This window comes from Oryctolagus cuniculus, chromosome 6, assembly GCF_051225735.1.
Source record: "Oryctolagus cuniculus isolate XC-2025 breed Fujian yellow rabbit chromosome 6, ASM5122573v1, whole genome shotgun sequence".
Taxonomy (NCBI): Eukaryota; Metazoa; Chordata; class Mammalia; order Lagomorpha; family Leporidae; genus Oryctolagus; species Oryctolagus cuniculus.
In genome coordinates, this window is record NC_142872.1 from 28329171 (window position 1) to 28352401 (window position 23231).

The window sequence follows — 23231 nt, forward strand, 5'->3', positions numbered from 1 at the left end:
ACACATGGTGTCCCTTCTGCCCATAAATTGCTTCATTACCTTCACCTAGTTAATGGGCTACTGGTCAGATGATAGACTAGCTCACACTTGTTCTGAGGACAGTTGCCATCCCTCAGTTACTCTGCTACCTGTTTATACTGAGATACTAATTGTTATTGGTTCACTGTCTTCATAGGATGTAAATTCCATGAGGGCAAAGAAGATAGCCTTTGTCTAGTTTATTGCTGTTTCCCTGAGGCCTAGCATGCTAACAAAATGGGTCCTCCCTAAACCCTTTCTCACAAAATTAGCTTGAGGTAAAGTATAATTGAATCATGGGCTTGCGGCACATTTTGTAGATATAGCAAATGGCCATCATATGTGAGGTTAACAGCTACGCTGTTTTCAGTTTCTGTCTGAGAGGCTCCAAGACACGACCACCTTTGTCACCTTTGATCAATTACATATATATGTATGCATGTATGCATTTTAAGGCAATGTGAAAGATCCAATCACTGGATCTCCAAATGCCCTCAACACTTGGGGCTGGGCCAGGCAGAAACCTGGAGCCCAGAACTTGATGTGGATCTTCCATCAGGGTGGCAGGGACTCAAGTCCTTAAGCCATCATCTGCTTCCAAAGTGCACATTAGCAAGAAGCTGGCATGGACAGAACTGGAACTCCAACCCAGACAGTCTGATATTGGATGCTCTGTCTTAACCTACTCTGACCCCGATTATATAAACTTTTCCTGTCAGTGTTCCTATCTATCAAATGGCAAAATAAGTAGCCATCTTTTAAGGTTACTGTAAGGTTGCATGTGAACTGCATTGCCAAATCCCTACTAATCATTCCATAATTAGTTAATCATTAATTTGCTCGAAATATTTCCGCCTTCCAGACGCTGAGTTATGTGAAGGTGGTTTGGTAAACTTGCAGCTAAATTGGATCTCCTTTATCAACTGAAAAAGGAAATCCAAATCCCATACAGTGAACTGGAACCAGTATCTCAATGCCAAGGGTGTTTTGTGTTCAGTGAAGTCCAACAAATGGCAGCAGTAGTCTTTCGGGGAAATGTGCTTGATGTCCCCCTCAACGACTGTTCTACTGAATCCCTGGGATTTAAAAGCCAGTTAACATGGTACCAGTTGCCTCTGTCCCCATATTATTTGGCTCTTCCTACCCATTTTGGACAACTAATTAGAATAAGTTGTCTTTGGGCCAGCGATACATGCGAATCGCTTCTACGGCTCACTGCACTTAAAATTTGCAGGTATTATTTAGGGATTAAAAAAAAACTTTTGGGCAATGGGACTCGAACTTGAGAACTGTGGCTCTCCCTCCATTTCCCGCCTCAGCGGCAGGGAGGAACGCGCCGGCCGGATTGACCAGGGAACAACGCCGCGGGCGAGTGCGCCTACGAGGTGCGCGCGCCGAATAGGGGGCGGGGCCGGGCGCGCGCCGAACCGAGCCCGGCGCGGGTGGGGGCGAGCTCTCTCGCGAGAGTGGGTTTGTTCTTGGGCTGCAGCCGCCACCACCACCTCTTGCCAGCGCCGTTGCTGCGGGGGATTGTGGGAGCCTCTGCGTCCCGCTCTCTGGGAGAGAGGTAGCTCTCCTTTTCCCTCTCCCTTTCCCTGAGGTAGGCGTGAAGCGGGTAAGAGTCGGGGTGGGGTGGCCGGGGGCTGTCCGCGTCCGCCGGGAGGGGGCAGCGACGGCGAGAGGGGCCGCGGGGAGCCGGCGGCGCGCCTTTCTTGCTCGCTCCCGCTCGCCTGCTCTGCCTCCCTCCGCGCTGCGTATGTGAGCCGCCTGATCGGCGGCCGCCATGTTAGGAGCGCAGTGGCGGCGCAGGCAGTCTCCTCGGGCGGCGGAGGTGAGCGGCCCCGGAGGGAGGCACCGAGTCAGTCAAGGGCCCGGGGTGCAGCCGGAGAGTCCAGGGGTGCCGAGAGCCGCTCGTCTGCCGAGCTTCCCGCGTCCCAGGCTCGCTGTGGGCGGGGGCGGGACGACGAGCCCGTTACACGCGGGCCGTGTCGCTGAGGGGGAGGGAGGAGCGCTCGAGGCCTGAGGGACCGACTGCCCATTGGGGGCCTGGCGTTTGGGGAGAAGAGTCAGGATAGGGAAGTCTTGGGTAGTGCCGGCCCCGAGGAACGCGTGTGCCTTCTCACTAAGGGAAATGTGCCCCAAAATGGAGGATTTCGCAGGCTGGGAGAAGCTTAGCTGTAGCTGTTTGTGTAACGTTTCTTTGCTTGCTGGTGTCGCGGCCCTCACGCCCTCCTCTCCCATCGCTTCGTGGCGCCCCCTCGCCGCCCCGTTCCCCGCCCACACGCGCGCGCTATTTTGGCCGGACATCTGGAACAATTCCTCCCCACCCCCCATCGCGTAAAAATGGCCGAAAAATGAAACGTTAACGCTTGTTTTCCGTATTGCGTTGGGGATTAAGCTTTTTGCGGTACAGGACGAGGCAGGAGATTTGGTCTTGTTAAGTCGGTCGCCTTACATTCTTTTTCTCTTTATCAAAATAATGTATTAGTCCAGGTTCCTCTAGAGAGGATCCTGTGATGTGGGACCTTCCGGTTTCCAGACAAAGGGTTTGGAGTCCCACGGTGTAGTCGAGGCATCGTTGTTCTTTTCACAGCCAGCGCTGTGCTGTGTTCTGTGCTCCACATTGACCGTGGATGAATATTCCCTAGGTGTTTATCCCGCGCTGTGGCCCTGTTCTGTGGAATATTCCTATTGGATCAGTTACAGTTACTCAGCCAGACCTTTCTAGAACGGTTGTACTGGTTCTGAAATTTCTGGTCTTTCTAGCGCGTTGGATTAACCTCAGAGTCGTTGATTTCGCAGATGGTCATGAGATTTTCTATTGCGTTGTGTTAAAGCTTGGTTTAAGAATAGTTGGTAAAATACGTTTTTCTCCCAGGAAAAGTAGCACAGTTGACTATGCGGGCAAAGATTATACTTCAGGCTATTTTCGTTAATGTTCGTTAATGTTAAGAGGAAAATGTATCTTTTAAAAACTGTTTTAGTAATGGCTCATTGATTTACATTTTGCACTTTGCTAATGTTTTTGAAATCAAGAAGAGCTGGGGAGGTTGATTTTGGTTGTGAAAACGCTCTGAATGATACCTTTTACTCCTGGGTGGAATGTTTTTACAAACTCCAAATTAAACACCACCTTGAAGTACTATATGAAGATTATTCTGGTTGGTTATGTAAGATTTGAAAAAATTTAGCCAGATGTTTGTGTTGAAGTTCTTAAAATTTACATTAACTCCATGGCAATTAACATTATAGCTCAGTTTTTGCTTTCATTTTATCTTTAGATATCTCCCTTTTTTGCCTGTGTCCAGCGTTTATGTAGCATTTGAACTAATTTGAAAGGATTAAACCACTCCATATCTGAGCTTCTATGTTGAAGGGAGTCTGTCTGCTAATTCTCCCAGGGAAATATAAATGTGAAGTAATAGTACAAGTCATTTAATTAGAATACTCAACAATTTAACTGGAAAACCTGTTATGTTCAAATGCCTAATTTTGTAGAAGGGAAGTTTGAGCCCAGAGAAATGGTGGCTGTGTAGTGGTTATACAACTGACATGCTGCCAGTGTTGATTCCAACCTTGATTCAGACTCCATGGTATAAGCCTTCATAAATAGGTTTAAATGGAAATAATATTCTTAGAGGACGAAGATGTGTGCCTAAATGTTAATACTTGTTATTAAATGTGATAAAAATCTGAAGATTCAACTTATGGGAATCTACTAATTTTATTGTAAGAGAAATTGCTACTTAATGTTTTAGGAGGATAATAATGGGAAGATGATTATGGTATACGGACGGTATTGACTGGAAGGGAAAATATAACAAAGCTAAGATGCTGTCAAATTTGATTGTTTTGACTTTTAAAGGAATGTATAAGATAAAAGTAGAGACACACCAAGAACTTTTACTTCTAGATGTCAGTGTTATGGATTATTTGTATTTCCTTCCTGATATTTTACTGATGATTACAGAAGAAATTACATTTACTATTCTAATTTAAAAAAAATGGTAGAACTACTTAAAATTAGAATCTCTTGCTTATTTTTTAGAATTGCATATATTTTTAAAAAGAGTTGGAATAGAGGTGGACCAGCTTATTGAGGTTTGGAGAGCAGAATATACAGGAATGACAAAAATAGCACTTGAGTAAGATATTCAAGAATTGGATAATGGTTTGTTAGATGGTTCTTAGCACAACTTTTAGTATTTTGTTATTTTTTGTTTTCATAATCCACCTTGAGTTAAAATTACTGTGAAACTATCGTGCCCTTCTGCCCACACGTTCTTGTTTAATTTTTTTTTTTTAAGATTTATTTATTTAGAAAAGCAGAGTTATAGAGAGTTAGAGGCTGAGAGGGAAAGAGAATCTTCCATCTACTGGTTCACTCCCCAAGTGACTGCAACAACCAGAGCTGGGCGATCTGAAGCCAGGAGCTTCTTCCAGGTCTCCCATGCAGGTGCAGGGACCCAGGCACCTAGGCCATTTTCTGCTTTCCCAGGCCATGGCAGAGAGCTGCATCAGAAGTGGAGCAGCCGGTACTCCAATGGTGCCCACATGGGATGCCGGCACTACATGAGACAGTTTTACCCGCCATGCCACAAGACCACCCCCCCATCCACAGGTTCTAAAAGTGAATGACTAATGACATTTGGGATGGACAGTACAAGCAAGATTCATCGAGTGGGTGGAGGGGTTGCAGGATGGAGTGTAGTGTAGTAAAGTGCTATAATTTTTAAGATTTATATATTTGAAAGTTAATGTTAAACAGAGAGAGGAGAGGCAGATAGGTCATCCATCCACTGATTGACTCCCCAATTGGCCACTGTGGCCAGAGCTGTGCTGGTCTGAAGCCAGGAGCTTCTTCTGGGTCTCCCACGCACGTAGTTGGAAGGACCCCAGGATTTGGGCCATCATCTTCTAGTGCTTTCCCAGGCCAGAGCAGAGAGCTGGATTGGAAGTGGAGCAACCAGGACTCAAACCAGCGCTCATGTGGGATGCTGGCACTGCAGGTGGTGGCTTTACCCACTATACAACAGCGCCAGCCCTTATAGTTCTTAACTATAGTGAGCCTTTCTCATTAGATGACTAGAATCACCAACTTTAAAATTCTTGATTAAAAACCTTTACCTGTGGCAAAGGTCACTGGATAACAATAGCTTTAAAGGATTTTTACATGTGATTTCAAAAATTGGGTGCAACTTTAGTTTTTTGCTTAGTCACTGCTGTTAGATGGCTTGCTATCTCTACTGACTTGGATATTTATACTGGCAGGGCTGTATGGATGGATTGCTGAGTGTCTTTGATGCAATGTGGCTGTGGTACCATTATCCAGTTCTCTATGTAGATAGAATTCAAGGCTCTTTGAAAATAAATGCAGTTTACATGAAGTAGTAATGGGAATTTAACATTTAAGACATTTTTTTAAGCTATTCCAAAATTTAAAAGGTAGTTGGTATAAAACAGTTGTCTTTGTTTTCTGAAAATAAAAAATGCTGTATTTGGCCTTTTCATTGATCTAGTATCTCAGTGACCTGTGGTTATTTCTCTTAGGCAGAAGAGGTTAATAGGAAAACAGGGTGTTCATTGAGAGGTGGGAGAAGTAGTGCTTACCAGCGAGTGTAGAGAAAACATAAAAATGCCTGTTGTAGGTGTCCTGGGCTGGCAGTAAATGCAGCAAATATGGAATATAATTAATACTGTGGTCCAAATAGCCTCTTTGATTTCCAGGATTATCTGTTGCTTTCAATTCATAGACGAATAATTTTTAAAAATTTTCTAGATGGTTTCTGAGCTTATTTTTCTCCTTTATGGGGATTATTAAGATATTAAACACCTTCTTTTGATATAGTGAGTCACAGAATAGGAACCTGAGCCATATGTAGGAACTTAGATTATTTGGGCAGCTAACTCATGAAGTAGTTGGGAAGAATGATCAAAGAAATACAAGCATTTGTGCATAAAATATTTCTGAGAAGATGTTATTTAGATGACTTTTTAAAATTTATTACTTGAAAGGCAAAGCAACAAGAAAAGGTGGGGGGAGAAGTTCCATTTGTTGGTTCACTCCCCAAATGGCCGCAACAGCCAGGGCTATGTCAGAGCTGGAACTGGCTGATCTAACAAGTGAGTAGCAGGGTCCCAATTAAGCCATCTCGTGCTGCCTTCTCATGTGTGTTAGCAAGAAGCTGGATCAGAAACAGGTTAACTAGGACATGAACTAGCACTTCAATAAATTCTGTTTTCCTGTGAGGAGAAAAGATCGCCCATCTGCTGCCTGAGTTCATGCAACAGCTAGGGCTGGGATAGGCCAAAACTAGGAGCCTGGAACTCATTCTTGGACTCCTAAGTGGGTGGCAGGGACTTGAGCCATCATCTGTGGCCTCACCAGGGTGTGCATTAGTAAGAATCAGGACCAGAGCTGGGGCCCAAACCCAGGCATTCAGGATGAGATGGAGTATGGATGTCTCAAGCAAGGTCTTATCTGTTGTGCCATATGCCCACTCCAGCAAACAATTGTGGGTTTTTTGTTTGTTGAAGATTTGTTAATTTGAAAGTGGAGAATTAGGGGGAGAGAGAGAAATCTTCCATCTGCTGGCTCACACCCCAGATGGCCACAATGGCCAGAGCTGAACCAAGCTGAAACCAGGAACTTCTTCCAGGTCTCCCTTCTTTCTGGTGGCAGGGGCCCAAACACTTGGTACATCTTCAGCTGCTTTTCCCAGGCCATTAGCAGGGAACTGGATCAGAAATGGAGCAGCTGGGACACAAACTGGCACCGATAAGGGATTCTGGCATTACAGGTGGTGCCTTTACTCACTAAACCACAGTGCTGGCCCATAGCAGACCAGTTTTAATACTTGGATCTGTATGTGTGGACTGTAGTGTTCTGGAATAGCACCACAGAGAAGTAAAATTTGTGCTTAAGCACTCGGAGACAGAGAGATGCAAGATTTGTTTATTTTAAAGATTTATTTACTGTGGTGTAGCAGGTAAAGCCGCTGCCTGCAGTGCCAACATCCTATGTGGGCACGGGTTCGAGTCCTGGCTGTTCCACTTCCGATCCAACTCTCTGCTATGGCCTGGGAAAGCACTATAAGATGATGGCCCAAGTCCTTGGGTCCTTGCAACTACGTGTGTGGGAGACCCAGAAGAAGCTCCTGGCTTCAGATCGCTGCAGCCCTGGCCATTGTGGCCAATTGGGGAAGACCTCTGTTTGTCTCTCTCTGCCTCTCCTCCTCTCTCTGTGTAACTTTCAAATAAATAAATAAAATCTTTAAAAAGGATTTATTTCTCTATTTGAAAGGCAGAGTTAGAGATCTTCCATCTGCTGGTTCACTCCCCAAGTGGCCACAAAAGCCAGGGCTGTGCCAGGCCGAAGTTGGGAGTCAGGAGCCTCTCTGGGGTCTCCCATGTGGATGCAGAGGCCCAAGAACTTAGGTCATCTTCTGATACTTTCCCAGGCACATATTCAGGAACTGAAATTGGAAGTGGAGCAGCAAGAACCTTTATTGGTGCCTACTCCCCAGCACCAGCCCTTGTTTGTTTATTTCAAAGACAGTTAAGAGAGAAGGAGAAACAGATCTTCCATCTGCTGTTACATTCCCCCAAGTGGCTACTTTGGTCAGGCTAAAGCCAAGATCTTCATCCAGGTCTAGGTTTCCCACTTGGTTGCAGGGGCCCAAACACTTGTGCCATCTTTCACTGCTATCCCAGGCACAGTATCAGAAGTGGAGCAGCCTGCACTTGAACCAGTGCTGACATGGGACGTTGGTGTTGCAAGTGGCTTAACCCGCTGCTTTACCTTGTTGACCCCAGAAATAGCTTTGATGTCAATCATCTGCAGAACAGATAAGTGTATGTATAATGGTATCACAGTGAAAAGGTAGGCTTAAGTCCTGTATATGTGTGGTTGAGTTGGTTTTTGAAAACAAATACTGTCAATTCCTGCAAAATTTATTAATGAAACTTTTCAAAGGTGTACAGTCAATTGTAAAACTTAAAAGCAAGGGACTGTAGAGGGTGTACATTGACAATTAGCTGGTAAGTTTTTGAGGTCTTTGCAAGTTTTCTGTTCTTATAATTGTGTGGTTGCATACATTGTTCGATGTATGATACAGTGCATGATTAAGGAGGATGCCCTGGACCTTAGTGTTATTTGAAGGAGAGCAGGAACACATTTCAGCTGATTTTATTTACACAAATACTATATATGGAATAACCGGTAGATCTTTCTATGATACGTTAGGTTGTGGTGGGACAGAGAAGTAGGATGGAACCAATATGTGAAAAGCAGTAAAAACTGTAATGCAGACTTCATGTGCTAAGGGGTAGGTTTTTGAACAGGATGGTGAACTGTGCGTATAGAAGCAAGGAAGCCAGCTGAAAAGTAGGACTAAGGATTTCCAGTACCCATTTAAAGACAGGTTGCAGTAGACAGTGAAGAAGGAAGATGTTTTATTGACTGGAATCCACTTCTTTAACTGTCAAAATTACTACCAGTCTTTAAATCTGGATTTTTTTTTTTTTTTTTTAAGATTTTATTTATTTGAAAGACATAGTTACAGAGAGTTCCATTTACTGGTTCACTCCCCAAAGGCTACAACAGCCAGGGCTGGGCCAGGCCAAAGCCAGGAGCTTCATCCTGGTCTCCCAGAAAAGTGACATGGGCCATCCTCTGCTGCTTTCCCAGGTGCATTAGCAAGGAGCTGGATCAGAAGTGGAGCGGCTGGGACCTGTGCCCATATGGGTTGCTGGCTCTGTAGATGGCAGTTTAATCTACTATGCTATAGCACCTAACACTGTTTCCTAAAGCTGTCCTTGGGTCAGTCTTTTTTTTTTAACCTTTGGAGTATTCTGACCTAAAACAAAAAGTTTACTTTATTTCTCAGGTATTGCATCACATTATATAAGGTGATTACTACAGCACTTACTGTATGCCAGACACTGTTCTAAGTGTTTTATGTGGACTAACACATTAAATCTTTATAGCTTTATGAAATTGATATTTTTATTTCTGTTTTAACATATGAGAGGGAAAATGCAGATGTTAAGTAATTATTCAGAGTCACACAGCTATTCTGTAGTAGAACCAGGATTTACATGAAGGTAGTTCAGCTCCAGAAATCCAGTATATGTGAAATCAGTATTGTACAAATGCTTTTGGCCGGCGCCGCGGCTCACTAGGCTAATCCTCCGCCTGTGGCGCCGGCACCCCGGGTTCTAGTCCCGTTCAGGGCGCCAGATTCTGTCCCGATTGCTCCTCTTCCAGTCCAGCTCTCTGCTGTGGCCTGGGAAGGCAGTGGAGGATGGCCCAGGTGCTTGGGCCCTGCACCCGCATGGGAGACCAGGAGAAGCACCTGGCTCTTGGCTTTGGATCAGCGCGGTGCGCCAGCCGCAGTGGTCATTGGGGGATGAACCAATGGAAAAAGGAAGACCTTTCTCTCTGTCTCTCTCTCTCTCACTGTCCACTCTGCCTGTTAAAAAAAAAAAAAAAAGAAAAGAAAAGAAAACTAGAACATTGAGTGACTGGAGGGAAAAGGATGCAAGATGGATCCTTGAAGGAAACCATTAATTTTGTTAAAGTAGAGAAAAGTAAAGCCAGATTTTATCAGATAATTGTGTAGGAAAAGTTTTTAAATTTAAGAAGAAATTAAATATTATTCCACGTTTAAATAGGAATTCCTTGTACTGATTAACATGAAGTTTTCTATCTTCTCAGCAGCTGAAGGCACTGTGCAACACTCTTGTCTATCCTTAGACTAAGGATCCTGAATTGGAATAGAAGTTGAATCCAGGTCTGTTAGATTTGAGTAGTATTAAAGCACTTTAAACAAATTAGTAATTGTTTTCCAGTATTTGTGGTACTACATTATACTGCTTTATACAAAACTGAAATTAATTAAGCTTTGATGTTCTTTATATCCTGTGGGGTTTACTACTTAAGTTACTTCCTAGATTGTTAAACTCGAAGATGTATGTCATACTGAGATGAGATAGCACCCAAGAACACAGAGTATAAAATTCTAAAGTGACTCAAACTCTTTAAAAAAAATTGAGCACTCTTCAGATAATACATTTAAGAAGTAGACCCTTAAATAATTGTTAAAGACCTTGAGAAAACATTTAATGATGTCAGCTGAATAACATTAAAATATATCTAAGTCATTAAAAATAAGTTGAATAAGAGTTAAAGAACCGTTAACTCTACAGTGTAGTTCAGTTGAAAAGGGTAAGGTGTTTGGTTTAAAAGTCCTGACCACTAGAATCACTATTTTTGTGATTGATGACAAAAGTCAAGCAGCTACCTTTCCAAATAATACTGCTTTGATAGTCAGCTCTCCAAGTCATCTATTATGGTGACATGGTTAGTGCCTTTTTACTTTATTGATGGATAGGGAGAAAATGCTAGAAGGCGATATAGTCTTACTGTTTATATATTTTTATGTAAGATTTTAGAAGGCTAAAATATCAAGAAGAGGTGTTTTCCTGATTACCTCATTTTGTGATTAAATTATTTAAAGTTAGTCGTTTTTGAGAAGTGATTATTTTACGCAGTTAATATAGCTCAAAGTTCCTATGGCAGTAGTGAATACCTTTAAAAACAGCATTTTTAAGGCCGGCGCCGTGGCTCAATAAGCTAATCCTCTGCCTTGCGGCGCCGGCACCCCGGGTTGTAGTCCCATTCGGGCACCGGATTCTGTCCCGGTTGCCCCTCTTCCAGGCCAGCTCTCTGCTGTGGCCCGGGAAGGCAGTGGAGGAAGGCCCAAGTGCTTGGGCCCTGCACCCGCATGGGAGACCAGGAGAAGCACCTGGCTCCTGGCTTCGGATCAGCGCGATGCGCCAGCCACAGCGCGCTGGCCGCGGCGGCCATTGGAGGGTGAACCAACGGCAAAAGGAAGACCTTTCTCTCTTTCTCTCTCACTGTCCACTCTGCCTGTCAAAAAAAAAAAAAAAAAAAAAACAGCGTTTTTATTTTAGATTTAGAAACCGAAGTTCTCAATTTTCTGTAAAAAACTAAAGTTGGTTTGTTCTCTTATTATTCCTGCTGAGTATATTAGCCCTTTGAAAGACTACTAAGACTAGTAAGTGTTTTACATAGGAAATCTAAATCTAGAGTAACCATTTGCTTCTATTTTCCATCAACTTCCAGGATAGGTCAGATTTTCACCGTTTTCTTAAATATTCCACTTTGTAGTTGGGAAGGAAAATCCAATAAAGAACATACTCATGGAGTGAGGGTAGAATATTGACTGAAGTATTTCTTAACCATTCTTGGGATAATGTTTGTTCCAATGATGAATGTGAAGCTTACATTTTTAAGTCAGTTTAAAATTTTATCGTGAGCCGGCGCCACGGCTCACTAGGCTAATCCTCCGCCTTGTGGCGCCGGCACACGGGGTTCTAGTCCCGGTCGGGGCGCCGGATTCTGTCCCGGTTGCCCCTCTTCCAGGCCAGCTCTCTGCTGTGGCCAGGGAGTGCAGTGGAGGATGGCCCAAGTCCTTGGGCCCTGCACCCCATGGGAGACCAGGATAAGTACCTGGCTCCTGCCTTCAGATCGGCGCGGTGCGCCAGCCGCAGCGGCCATTGGAGGATGAACCAACGGCAAAGGAAGACCTTTCTCTCTGTCTCTCTCTCTCACTGTCCACTCTGCCTGTCCAAAAAAAAAAAATATATCATGAAATAGATTTAAGTTATAAGCTAATTATTTGGAATTGTCAGTAGAGACAAGTTTTGTTAGAAATTTGATTATTGGGTTAAGTAAATGACAGTTAAAAAGTGAAATTATGGATAATGTTGTTAATGTTTCCTGGTTTGAGGTAGATTATCTTTTGGAAGTAAAAGGTTTTACACTGATTAGAATCCGTTATATAGTGATCTTAAATGGGTAAATTGAGTTTTGACATAACCTAAGCAGTATCATTTTCACTATCTTACTAACTTTACTAGTAGGCAGCAGGTCCTCTGTGAATGAGCCCTTAAAAATGGTTTATACATCTTACGGTTAACGTTGTCCCAAAGATACTAAAGGAATTGTTTCCATAAATGCTTTCTAAACAGTGCTGTCATGTCTGGTTTCTTTCATTTTCTTTCTTCTAATAGAAATATTTTTAAGAGTTTGGTTTGCCTGCTTTAATTAAAAATCTGACTTTCATTAATATTACTCTAATGTCTTTGTATGGCACTATTTTAAGAGTATCATAAAAACTTTAATATTATTGTTCTCATGGAATTACATTGTGTTGAGATTTACATTGTTCTACACCTTTTCTGAGTTTTTCTGACATCCATTTTATGTTTTGTCTTAAGATCATCATCTTTTGCCTTCTCTTAACTTTTCCTTTTGCAGATCCACTGTTTTCAGACAAGGTATCAAAAAATTGAGATCTCTGACAACCAAGTATCATTAAAATATGGTTATTTAAAATTTTTGAACGTAATACATTTTGATTTTATGAGGGAGAAGAGTAGTTATTTGAAAAGGCTATCTTTTCACTAAATTAAAAGATTTGGCTGCAAACATCAAGGTCAGAGCTAACAATTATCAATAACCTTGATACTTAAAATTTTCAATTCTGAAAAACCCTCTAAAGGCTTTGAATTATTTTTAAAAATAAACACATGAAAATTTAGAGGGTCATATCAGTGTTAGTATTTGTACCACTGTTCTATATAACGTTTATAAGACAAAAAACTTTCATCCAATGAAGCCCATTTAACTCTTGTCTTTAGTTCAGTGATCTTAAAGCTTAAGTAATTGGCTAGTGGATCTCATGTAGAATTAGTTTCTTTTGGTGTCTTCTCAAATTCATCTTTCTTGGTTGTGCAAAAACATCTTCTGTAACTCTCCAGCCACCTCTAGTAGCATTTCTATGTCTTTTTAACATCTGTTTTTTAAAAATCTAGTCTAAATCTTCCTTGCCTGTAACTTTTTTCCTCTGCCACTGTATCCGTCCAATGTATCTTTGCTTTAATTTGTAGTTAGTAGGAATGGTCCCACAGTAGACTGGTAACTTTTGAATATTGCTGTTTTTTAGTGTAATAAAAGTTTAACATAGGTGTATGAATGATCAGATATATAAAACTTAACTAAGCAATGCCACAATAGAATGCTGTAGCATGCAACTTCAACTTTGCCTCTGTGGTTGTAATTATAAAACTGTTTTACCTAGGACATTTGTTATGTATGTGTTTTAACTAAATATTTTGTGGGAATCCTATGTAAGTGTTCTGTAAAACTCTTACGTAAGTTTGTGGGGTACAATGACAACGATTTAAGAAAGAAAATGAAAATAATGTCATCCAGATATATCTTGAGGGATTGAAATTAGATATACCATTTTTTAGGTGATTGTTAATCTTAAGAAAAGCTTACAGGAGTCTGTTTAAAATCTCAATTTTACTTGAACCTGTTTTGGCTTTAGAGGTGCTTTAGCCCTGAGTGTTAAATGAATACTGATGGAAGCTGACGGGAGATTTCCCTTCTTTAAATCACCTATATTTCCTGTATCTGGATTTTTTTTCCTTAGATGGTCTCCTATTTCTGTACTGACCAGAGTTAGTGGTCCTTAACCTTATAAAATTAGATTTTAAATAAGCACTGCCTGATGTAGGATGGTGGTCAGTCAAAAAGGCGGTTAGTTATTACGTTAGCAGAAATCCTTAAAACTATAGATAATGACTTGTTTTTCTTACTTACATCTGTCTTCACCTCAAATTGGTTTTGCTGCATGAAGGTCTCAACTATTATGTTTGGTCTTAGATCTTACACTAGGTACTTTACACCTAAGCTTCATTTACTTGTGATTTTACTTGGTTCTTTCTGATAGTGGTAAAAGATCTTATTTTCCAAAGCTGATTCATCTTTTGACTTGCTGTCGTTGATTTTTTGTTTTTGTTTTTGTTTTTAGTCTTCTCCTGGAACTTAAGCATCATACCATAGGGTGTATTTTTATTCTTCCAAAAGAAGAAACCCATCTTAAGTTTTTACTGAAGTTTTGATGTGCTCAGACATCTAACCCTTCAATTTAAATGTTTTTAAACTCAGTATGAAATTCCCTTTAGTAGTTAAACTTCAGTGTGAAACATTACTTTTTAAGTATCTATATGCAGGCTCTGCATACATCTGAAATCTGTTTAAGATATGTAATAAATTCCTTGTAAGTTTGAGATCTTAATTGTTTTTTTTTTAATCAACATGATGCATAAGTTTTTTTTTTTTTCTTAAAAAACGGCATCCACTTAAAGGGATTTATGACTAAAATTGCTTATTTTTCTACAGAGTTGTCTGCTGGTTCTCAGCTTGAAGAAGATTCTACAGTCCTTATTGATCCTTTTTCTTGGCGTTACCATTTTTTGAAGCAAAGTTAACCTAGCTTTCTAGCTTGAGCTTTCTTTTTGGCCGTCTTAAAAAAATTTTTTTTAATCTATAAAGTAGACAAGAGATAGTTCTACAATGTCCAAGTCATTCCAGCAGTCATCTCTCGGTAGGGACTCACAGGGTCATGGGCGTGACCTGTCTGCAGCAGGAATAGGCCTTCTTGCTGCTGCTACCCAGTCTTTAAGTATGCCAGCATCTCTTGGAAGGATGAACCAGGGTACTGCACGCCTTGCTAGTTTAATGAATCTTGGAATGAGTTCTTCATTGAATCAACAAGGAGCTCATAGTGCACTGTCTTCTGCTAGTACTTCTTCCCATAATTTGCAGTCTATATTTAACATTGGAAGTAGAGGTCCACTCCCTTTGTCTTCTCAACACCGTGGAGATGCAGACCAGGCCAGTAACATTTTGGCCAGCTTTGGTCTGTCTGCTAGAGACTTAGATGAACTGAGTCGTTATCCAGAGGACAAGATTACTCCTGAGAATTTGCCCCAGATCCTTCTACAGCTTAAAAGGAGGAGAACTGAAGAAGGCCCTACATTGAGTTATGGTAGAGATGGCAGATCTGCTACACGGGAGCCACCATACAGAGTACCTAGGGATGATTGGGAAGAAAAAAGGCACTTTAGAAGAGATAGTTTTGATGATCGTGGTCCTAGTCTCAACCCAGTGCTTGATTATGACCATGGAAGTCGTTCTCAAGAATCTGGTTATTATGACAGAATGGATTATGAAGATGACAGATTAAGAGATGGAGAAAGGTGTAGGGATGATTCTTTTTTTGGTGAGACCTCGCATAACTATCATAAATTTGACAGTGAGTATGAGAGAATGGGACGTGGTCCTGGTCCCTTACAAGAGAGATCTCTCTTTGAGAAAAAGAGGGGCGCTCCTCCAAGTAGCAATATTGAAGACTTCCATGGACTCTTACCGAAGGGTTATCCCCATCTGTGCTCTATATGTGATTTGCCAGTTCATTCTAATAAGGTGAGTTGATGCAACAGATACTTCTAATTTCTTTTACATTGTAGTGCCAATTCTGTATTTGCCTATATCCTTTACTCTAATTCTGTAGTCTGATGACACTGAGTGATCAAGAATTTTTATACTTTTGAGAACACTTTATTTGGAAGTAACTGTTTTTGAGCATTTTAAACCAGGGCTTTACATTAATACAATCTGCCTAGATTACTTCTGGCCACAAAGCTGTCATCACTGGGATTATCTTGCTGGTTTTTGGCATCAGTATGTTCTTCTTAATCATATATTTAAGCAGGTTTATTTATTTTTTTGTCTGCTACTTGTTGAATCGTTTTAAATATTTTTTTGCAGTCAATGTGCTCTGCCATCCAGGATGCTAGATTTCAGCTCTCCATCTGTCTTGGTTGCTGATTTGTATGTAGTAAAGATGTATTCTTGAACAATTCTCTTTTTTTCTTTATCTGTGGCTACAGGGAAAGAGTTAATGTAGAGCCCTGGTGTTTGTTTCAGTATGTTTCATATTTTAGATTAGTTCATTCTTCCTTTTTTAATTTCCCTTTAACACAAACTCTCATACTGTGACTGAAATTTTTCATCATTTTTTTTCTCCTTTTCCACAACTTCCTTAAACATACTTCAAAACTCACTTTTTATTATCCCATATTGCATCCTATCCCTTTAGAGACTTGAACAAATCAACTACTACAGTATCCTGCTCTGTGTTCGTCATAAGCAAATTCTTTTCTGACTTAGGTTTAGACTTCTGGTATAGTCATTTAAAAAAAAAATCTAGTTCTCCTTTGCTTTAATTATCACATCTACCAAGATGGGAACTTTTTCAAAATGCCCTTTAAAATACATTGTCCTTTCTCTTTCAACTTATTCAATGTTACTCATTCTCACTTTTTTTTTTTTTCCAAATATATAGTGCAGTTGACTTTAAGTCAACATTATACCCCATTAGCTAGATCTATAAACTGTGAACATCCATTTTTTCTGATGAGCTGTATTAGTTATTCTACTTAACTAGAACAAGTTGCTGCCATTAAATTGATGGTTACTGTTACAGGGTTTTTCTTTACAGTAACTTCTGAAAGGATCATTTTCTTTTCATAGCTATTCCTTTGAAATGCATTTTTAGTGAGTATTGATTTTTTAGTAGACTAAATTATTACAGATTACGTTTTTAATATTCCACTAAAGAGGGTTATCAGTCACTACTTTTCCTGTTTGGACCTCAATATTTTTTCCTTTTAGCCTTTAAATTATACCAAAATTGATTAATATGCTAAATTTAGTTACTTATTTTCATTTGCGAAGTAGAACCCCATACTCATAAAGTCAGCAAATTTTATTTGGTAAGTGTTTTTGGTGTTACCTTTTTGCATATTTCTTGGCTATGCTTAATATGGCATGAAATTTATTTTAGTTTTTGTTCAGTACCAATTTCAAGTTTTAGGTCTGGTATGAACTAACAATGAAAACATTCATTAAATTTCAGTGACTCCAGTTTCTCTTATTTCTTGCCTATTTATAAAGAAACAATAGAAGTGGCAGTCTGAACAGTCTTCTTGGAATCTAAATTCCAAGAAAAATACTTAACATGACTAAAGTTTGTTACTGAAGTCATAAAAAGAACACAGAAAGGAACCAGGAAGAGATTTATCAGAGAAGGTTGTTTTTATGTATGATTTTTATTTTCTTTCCAAATTTTGCTAGTTTCTCAAGAAGGCTAATAAGTTAAAGGAATGTAAATTAACCAAAGCGTTTTAAAATATTTGATGGAATAAGATTCTAGAGTAACACACCTTACCCTAGTTTAAGAGATGCTTTTAGCTGGTAAAAATATTAGTTCCTAGCTAGTTTTGGAAGTATGTCAAAATACTGAGTACATTTAAGAACTATTTAAGAGGCCTTTGTAAGTTGGCCCAATTGTAAGAAGTTTAAATAATGGGTTCTCTTAATTTTAGTTGCCTTGATATACCTGATGTTTGTCTGTATCTGCATTATTGAAAAGTATTCATTTTAGCATTAAACCCCTCTCATTTTATAACTAATATAGAAATTACTTCAGACAAAATTCTTGTGTTGGAAGTAGATAATGAAAAATTTTTGAACATTTAATCCTGCTCTCTGGTACTGCTGCATAACTTGGAAAATCTGTTCTTTTCACTTAGTGGTAATGTTAAGTAGGCTACATGATCAGAAGTTCCTCTTACTATGAAATAAAATGAAAAACATGATCTAATTTGTCATCATGAAATGCCATTTAATTTTGATATTTTTAGGTGACTTGGTATTGCTTTTATCTCTCTCTTGGTCATGTTAGATTGTCACATTACTTTTCTACACAATCTCAAACTTCCCTCAAGTTCCTTCTACTTAAAAGAAAATTGCCCACTACAGCCCTTTTGCTGTCTTGTCACTTGAGTTCATATTTTTCCTTTTAGAGTTTCTAGAAGCCCTTAAATTATTCTTTATTCTACCATTCTGGAAGTATTTCCCAAATTATTCTCTGTTTATGTAACATCTCAAAGACATCAAGGTGAATGTAGTTTTCCTACAGAAACTTCTGAATTCAAAAGAGTCCTTATTCTTTATCAGTCTCATGTAATGAGTTGCCTCAGTGTAAAAATCCCAGGATAATAGGGTTTTGTTTTTAATCTTTGACTGTTATTCCTCACCTTAAACCAAACCAAGCAGTAAGAGATCAGGTATTGTGGTACATATTAGTAATGGTCGGTTTGGGAGGTACACAACTGATTTCCTCTTCTTGGCCTTCTTTCCAGCACTTGGGAAAACCAGCCACACTTTTACTATAAGTTTGAACCTTTAAAGAACATGGGGGATTGGAAATAGTTCTATTTAGCTACATACCCTTTCAATCTCCTGTGAATTAGGAGCATCCCTAATAGTTAATATGTATTCTCGACCTAAAATATTACTTCTTAAGGCTATTTTTAATAAAATCTGAAAATTTTTAGTTCAGAAACTTTCGAAGTCAGTATGTTTAATTCCTCTTTTAGATTTTGTGAACTTTACCCATGGTGACTCTTGCTTATGGCTGTTTTTAAAATGGCCTCCAACAAGTCAAATATGGTTGCTTTACAAATAGAAAGTTGGTGGGCCGGCGCCGCGGCTCACTAGGCTAATCCTCCGCCTAGCGGCGCCGGCACACCGGGTTCTAGTCCCGGTCGGGGCGCCGGATTCTGTCCCGGTTGCCCCTCTTCCAGGCCAGCCCTCTGCTGTGGCCAGGGAGTGCAGTGGAGGATGGCCCAGGTGCTTGGGCCCTGCACCCCATGGGAGACCAGGAAAAGCACCTGGCTCCTGGCTCCTGCCATCGGATCAGCGCGGTGCGCCGGCCGCAGCGCGCCGGCCGCGGCGGCCATCGGAGGGTGAACCAACGGCAAAAGGAAGACCTTTCTCTCTGTCTGTCTCTCTCACTGTCCACTCTGCCTGTCAAAAAAAAAAAAAAAAAAAAAGGATAAAAAAAAAAAAAAAAAGAAAGTTGGTGTGTGTTTCCAAATATCTAATTTTAGAGCCAGCCGGGGAGATCTATTTGAATTCCTTTTAGCCATTACTTTTAGAAGATAATCTTATCTTTGAGATACATGGGAATAGTAATTGAAAGCTCCCCAAGTTGTAAGGAAGTACCATTTTGTTTGGCTATATTCCATATAGTTGTGTGGTTTTTTTCCACAGAGCTTTAGTTAATTTTAATAGGGCATAGGAGTATATGGAGACTGCTGTAATACAAATTATTTTTTGAAAAATCAAGATAGTATTTATAAAATACCATTCTGAAGGTTTTCAGAAAGGTTTATCTTATAATTTGGTATCCTGTTGTAGTTTAGTTTTGAGACCAACCCTCTCCCCTTAAAAAAAATACATTGCCTGACCTTTTTTTAAATGTATATATTTATTTATTTGAGAGAGACAGAATACTCATCCACTGGTTCACTCAGATATCTACAACAGCCAGAGAGGGACCAAGCCAAAGCCACAAAACTGGGAACTCAAACTGCATCTCCCACATGAGAAACTGAAACCCAGCTACTTGAGACATCACCTCTGCCTACATTAGCAGGAAGCTGGAACCAGGAGCAAGAGCTGGGAATCTAGCCCCAGACACTCTGGTATGGGATACAGGCATCCCAAGTGGCATCTTAACTGTTTGGTCAGATGCTCACCTGTCCAGTCATATTTTATATCCCAATAATTATAATGGTATTACAGGTAGTATAGGTATTACAGATACTGGCTCAGTTTTTGAAAAATCAGTAGTGATTGTAAAGCAGAAATTGTTGGTTTTTTTTTTTTTCCCTTGAACACTTTCCACGTGCCTGACAATGTTCTGAGAAGCAGTTTGCCTTTATTAACTTACTTGATTTTCCACAACAATTCTCTGAGAATATTGTCACAGTGAACATAGAATCTTTACAAACCAAAGATTCATATCTAGTATTTGCAATTTGAGGATGGAACCTAGACATTCTGGTAGCAGAGCTTGCTTTTCCTAACTACTTATATTGGCTATATTTGAAAATTTGTTCCTAAAGAAAGGAAAATATTTAAGTGAAGTAAGAAAATTCCTTCAGACTAAAACCACAAGGAAGCAAATATTGGTAGAATGTAGTATTTACCTCCTTAACATTTGGAAACAGACATTCCTTAGTGTTTGCTTCTCTATATTGGGAAAATATAATAGAGACTCTAAGTTTTTGATAAATGGGTAGCATTTTTTTAGACAAACCATTCCTGTTTTCATTCATTTTTTCTTTTTAAAGGTTTTGTTTATTGATTTATTTGAAAGATACAGTTACAGAAAGAGGTGGGGAAGAGAGAGAGAGTGCTGGTTCACTTCATAAATGACTGCAACGGCCAAGGCTGAGCTAATTCGAAGCCAGGAGCTTCAACCAGGTCTCCCGCATGGATGGCAGAATCCCAAACACTTAGCCACTTTGTGCTGCTTTCCCAGGCACATTAGCAGGGAGCTGAATTGAAAGTGGAGCAGCCATAACAGGAACTAGTGCACAGTTATGGCGTGCTGACCTCAGAGGCAGTGGCTTTACCTGCTGTGCCTCAGTGCTCTTGGGCGACCCCCTTCCCCTCCCAACACCCCAACACATTAGCATTTTTTGGTAATCCTAATATTTTTTACTACATATTTAGTAAGTAGTATACTTGGAACACTCCTCAAAGGATGAATGAAGGATTCTAATTTTATCTGATTACTCACATGTATAGCATTCATTTTCTAGGAAAGCAGTATAAACATTTTTATGATTTAGAGTGATACAAATACACAGTGAATGCTTCAGTTTGGTCAACCACAGAAATTAACATGCCTGACTGAACTCAAGGTCAGTTACTTCTCTTGACCTTTGTTAACTCTGTCATCTTTTCCCTGTTAGGTCTCTAATTATGTTGACCAAATTAACCAGTTTTTCCAAGAATGTGCATAGCGTATTTGAGGGCAGGATCAAGCTTCAAGAACTCAGATATGGTCTTAAATTAAATCAGTTTGATTTGATGAATGAGCAAGTGTATGTACATCCTATGATAGTGCACAGACAGTAACGTCCTATAGTTTGAATGGTTCAGATGAAAATATTTTAGCTTTATTTTTGTTAATTCTACTAATTTACTTTGCTGCAGGAGTGGAGTCAACATATCAATGGAGCAAGTCACAGTCGTCGATGCCAGCTTCTTCTTGAAATGTAGGAGTTTGAAATACCTTTAAAGCATCCTTGTCGTGAATCAGAAACAGCCATTTGGTTTTTGGGAGTTCATCATTGACTTGTAATATCCACAGTGCTATTGTCACATAGTTGATAATGTCTAGGCAATACAAATTACAATTGTTTAGATCTGGAATCCTACATTGAGTCTTAGATGCAGTGATAGTGATGCTTTGTTGTTTAATATTATTCTAAGAGTCATATTGGCCCTTTTGATACGAACTGAAATTTTAATAGACTTAATGAAGGCATTTGGAAAGATTCATTGATGGTGCTCTTAATAGCAAATTTGGGTATAAAAATGTAGAAGATTGGTGGGTGGTCATTCATAGTTATTAATTAGTTATCAAGCAAAAATCCTTTATGATCTGTGTTGGGTTTGTTTTATTTGTTTTTGTTTTTTGTTTTTGCTTTTGAGATAACTGGTTCTAAGTTAGACTGCTACAATGTAATGGAATTCCTAAAGAAACAGCCTGTTTAAGTAGCACATAAAGTCCATTGTCATTAGAATTGTAGTTTTCACATATGCTTAGCTCTCTTGGGGCTTTTCCTGTCTTTCTAGTGCCACATTCCAACTCTGCTCTTGGTATTTAATATAGGAGAAGAAAAACCTGTAGTCTGATCTTGTTTCTCTATGCAATCTACATTTCTAATTCCTTGTACAGCATTTTTCTTCCTTGTCATTTAACAAATATAGGAAAATTTTAATTTCAACCTACATTTACAAACAATGTAGAATAAGTTCATTCTCATTCATTTGAATTATTTTGAAGTTCTGCAATTATTCTTTTGAAATACCTATATTACATATTTTAAAGCTGATATGTCTAACACCTAGACTCTCAGATAACTTTACTAATAAATGCTCTCTATTTTAGAGGTCAAACAAGGCTACTTTATGAGAGGGAAAGTTTTATTTTAAAGTTAATTTTCTGGTCTTTTTAAAGCTATCCAGAATGGAATCCTGACAATGATACAGGACACACAATGTAAGTTGAAAAATTTTTAAGCTTTTGTTTGTAAAGGAGTTCAATGTAAGGAGTTTGTTTAGCTTTCAACATTTCATAAACAAGTATTTCCAGAGTTTTGTTTACTGATTGTGATTGTGAGCGTTGATCAAAAGTCATAGTGAAAGAATTTTTAGGAAATTCTGTTGCTTTTATTTTAACTGTTATTACAGGACTTTTCCACCCCCCACTCCCTCCAGTTACTTCACATACAAATTCTCTCAAATGTTGAACTGCTCATAGTCATACAAGGGGTGTTTTAACAGTGAATCTTAATTATTTCTTTATATTTATATTATATCTGTTCATGTTACCAGGGGTGATCCATTCATGTTGCAGCAGTCTACAAATCCAGCACCAGGAATTCTGGGACCTCCACCTCCCTCATTTCATCTTGGGGGACCAGCAGTTGGCCCAAGAGGAAATCTGGGTGATTATGTGAAATTCATATTACCTCTCCTTTAATAGTTTTACCATGAAAATTAAATGTAGTGACTAGGCATAAGAAGGCTTACTCAAATATTACTTAAAATTCACTGCATGAAAAGACATACTAATCATATATAATTGTAATATCCTCTCATTTGTCTTTGAAATTTGTCTTTTTTCAATTTAAAAGAATTATTAACTGCAAGTGTTGTTTCTTAAAAGCTTAAACATACTTTTTCCTCCATAAAGGTGCTGGAAATGGGAATCTGCAAGGACCAAGACACATGCAGAAAGGCAGAGTGGTCAGTATACAGAAATTGCTTTTACTTCATTTACTGTTTTGGGAGTGTGATTTAAAAAATAACTGAATCTGTGTCATGCTACCTATTATAGAAAGACTGGTATAGTTTGCATGGCATTGATAATAGTAAAAACTTGAAGTTGTGCCAGCTTGAGCCAAGAGGCTGGGACTCAGGATGATGTGATGATATGGGATGTTGATATCATAACTTGCGATTTTTACCCACTATGCTACAATGCTGGCCCATATATAATTTTTTTAGGGCTGTCTAAACTTGATTGAGCATCTTAGGAACCTTGATATCCAGTATGTACCAGTATTCAATATAAAAATGACAGGCTAGTGTTTTGCACAGTAGGTGGGACATCACTTGAGAC

At 39.5% G+C, this 23231-nt stretch overlaps 1 protein-coding gene across 26 annotated transcripts in view; it reads left to right on the forward strand.

Moving 5' to 3' along the window:
* Nucleotides 1-1450: 1450 nt before the first annotated feature.
* MATR3 (matrin 3) overlaps nucleotides 1451-23231 on the forward strand; it is a 32466-nt gene continuing 10685 nt past the window's right edge. Inside the window, exons 1-7 of one of the 26 annotated variants that reach the window (XM_070075043.2) lie at nucleotides 1475-1585; nucleotides 9737-9812; nucleotides 14297-15382; nucleotides 21035-21096; nucleotides 22065-22106; nucleotides 22442-22554; nucleotides 22803-22855. In XM_070075043.2, coding sequence (XP_069931144.1) covers nucleotides 14471-15382; nucleotides 21035-21096; nucleotides 22065-22106; nucleotides 22442-22554; nucleotides 22803-22855 — 1182 coding nt within the window. In that variant the 5' untranslated portion in view covers nucleotides 1475-1585; nucleotides 9737-9812; nucleotides 14297-14470. Of the gene's footprint in view, nucleotides 1850-9736; nucleotides 9813-14296; nucleotides 15383-21034; nucleotides 21097-22064; nucleotides 22107-22441; nucleotides 22555-22802; nucleotides 22856-23231 lie in introns of all 26 variants that reach the window. The other 25 variants (XM_089334600.1, XM_070075048.2, XM_070075041.2 and 22 more) reach the window with 25 other exon arrangements.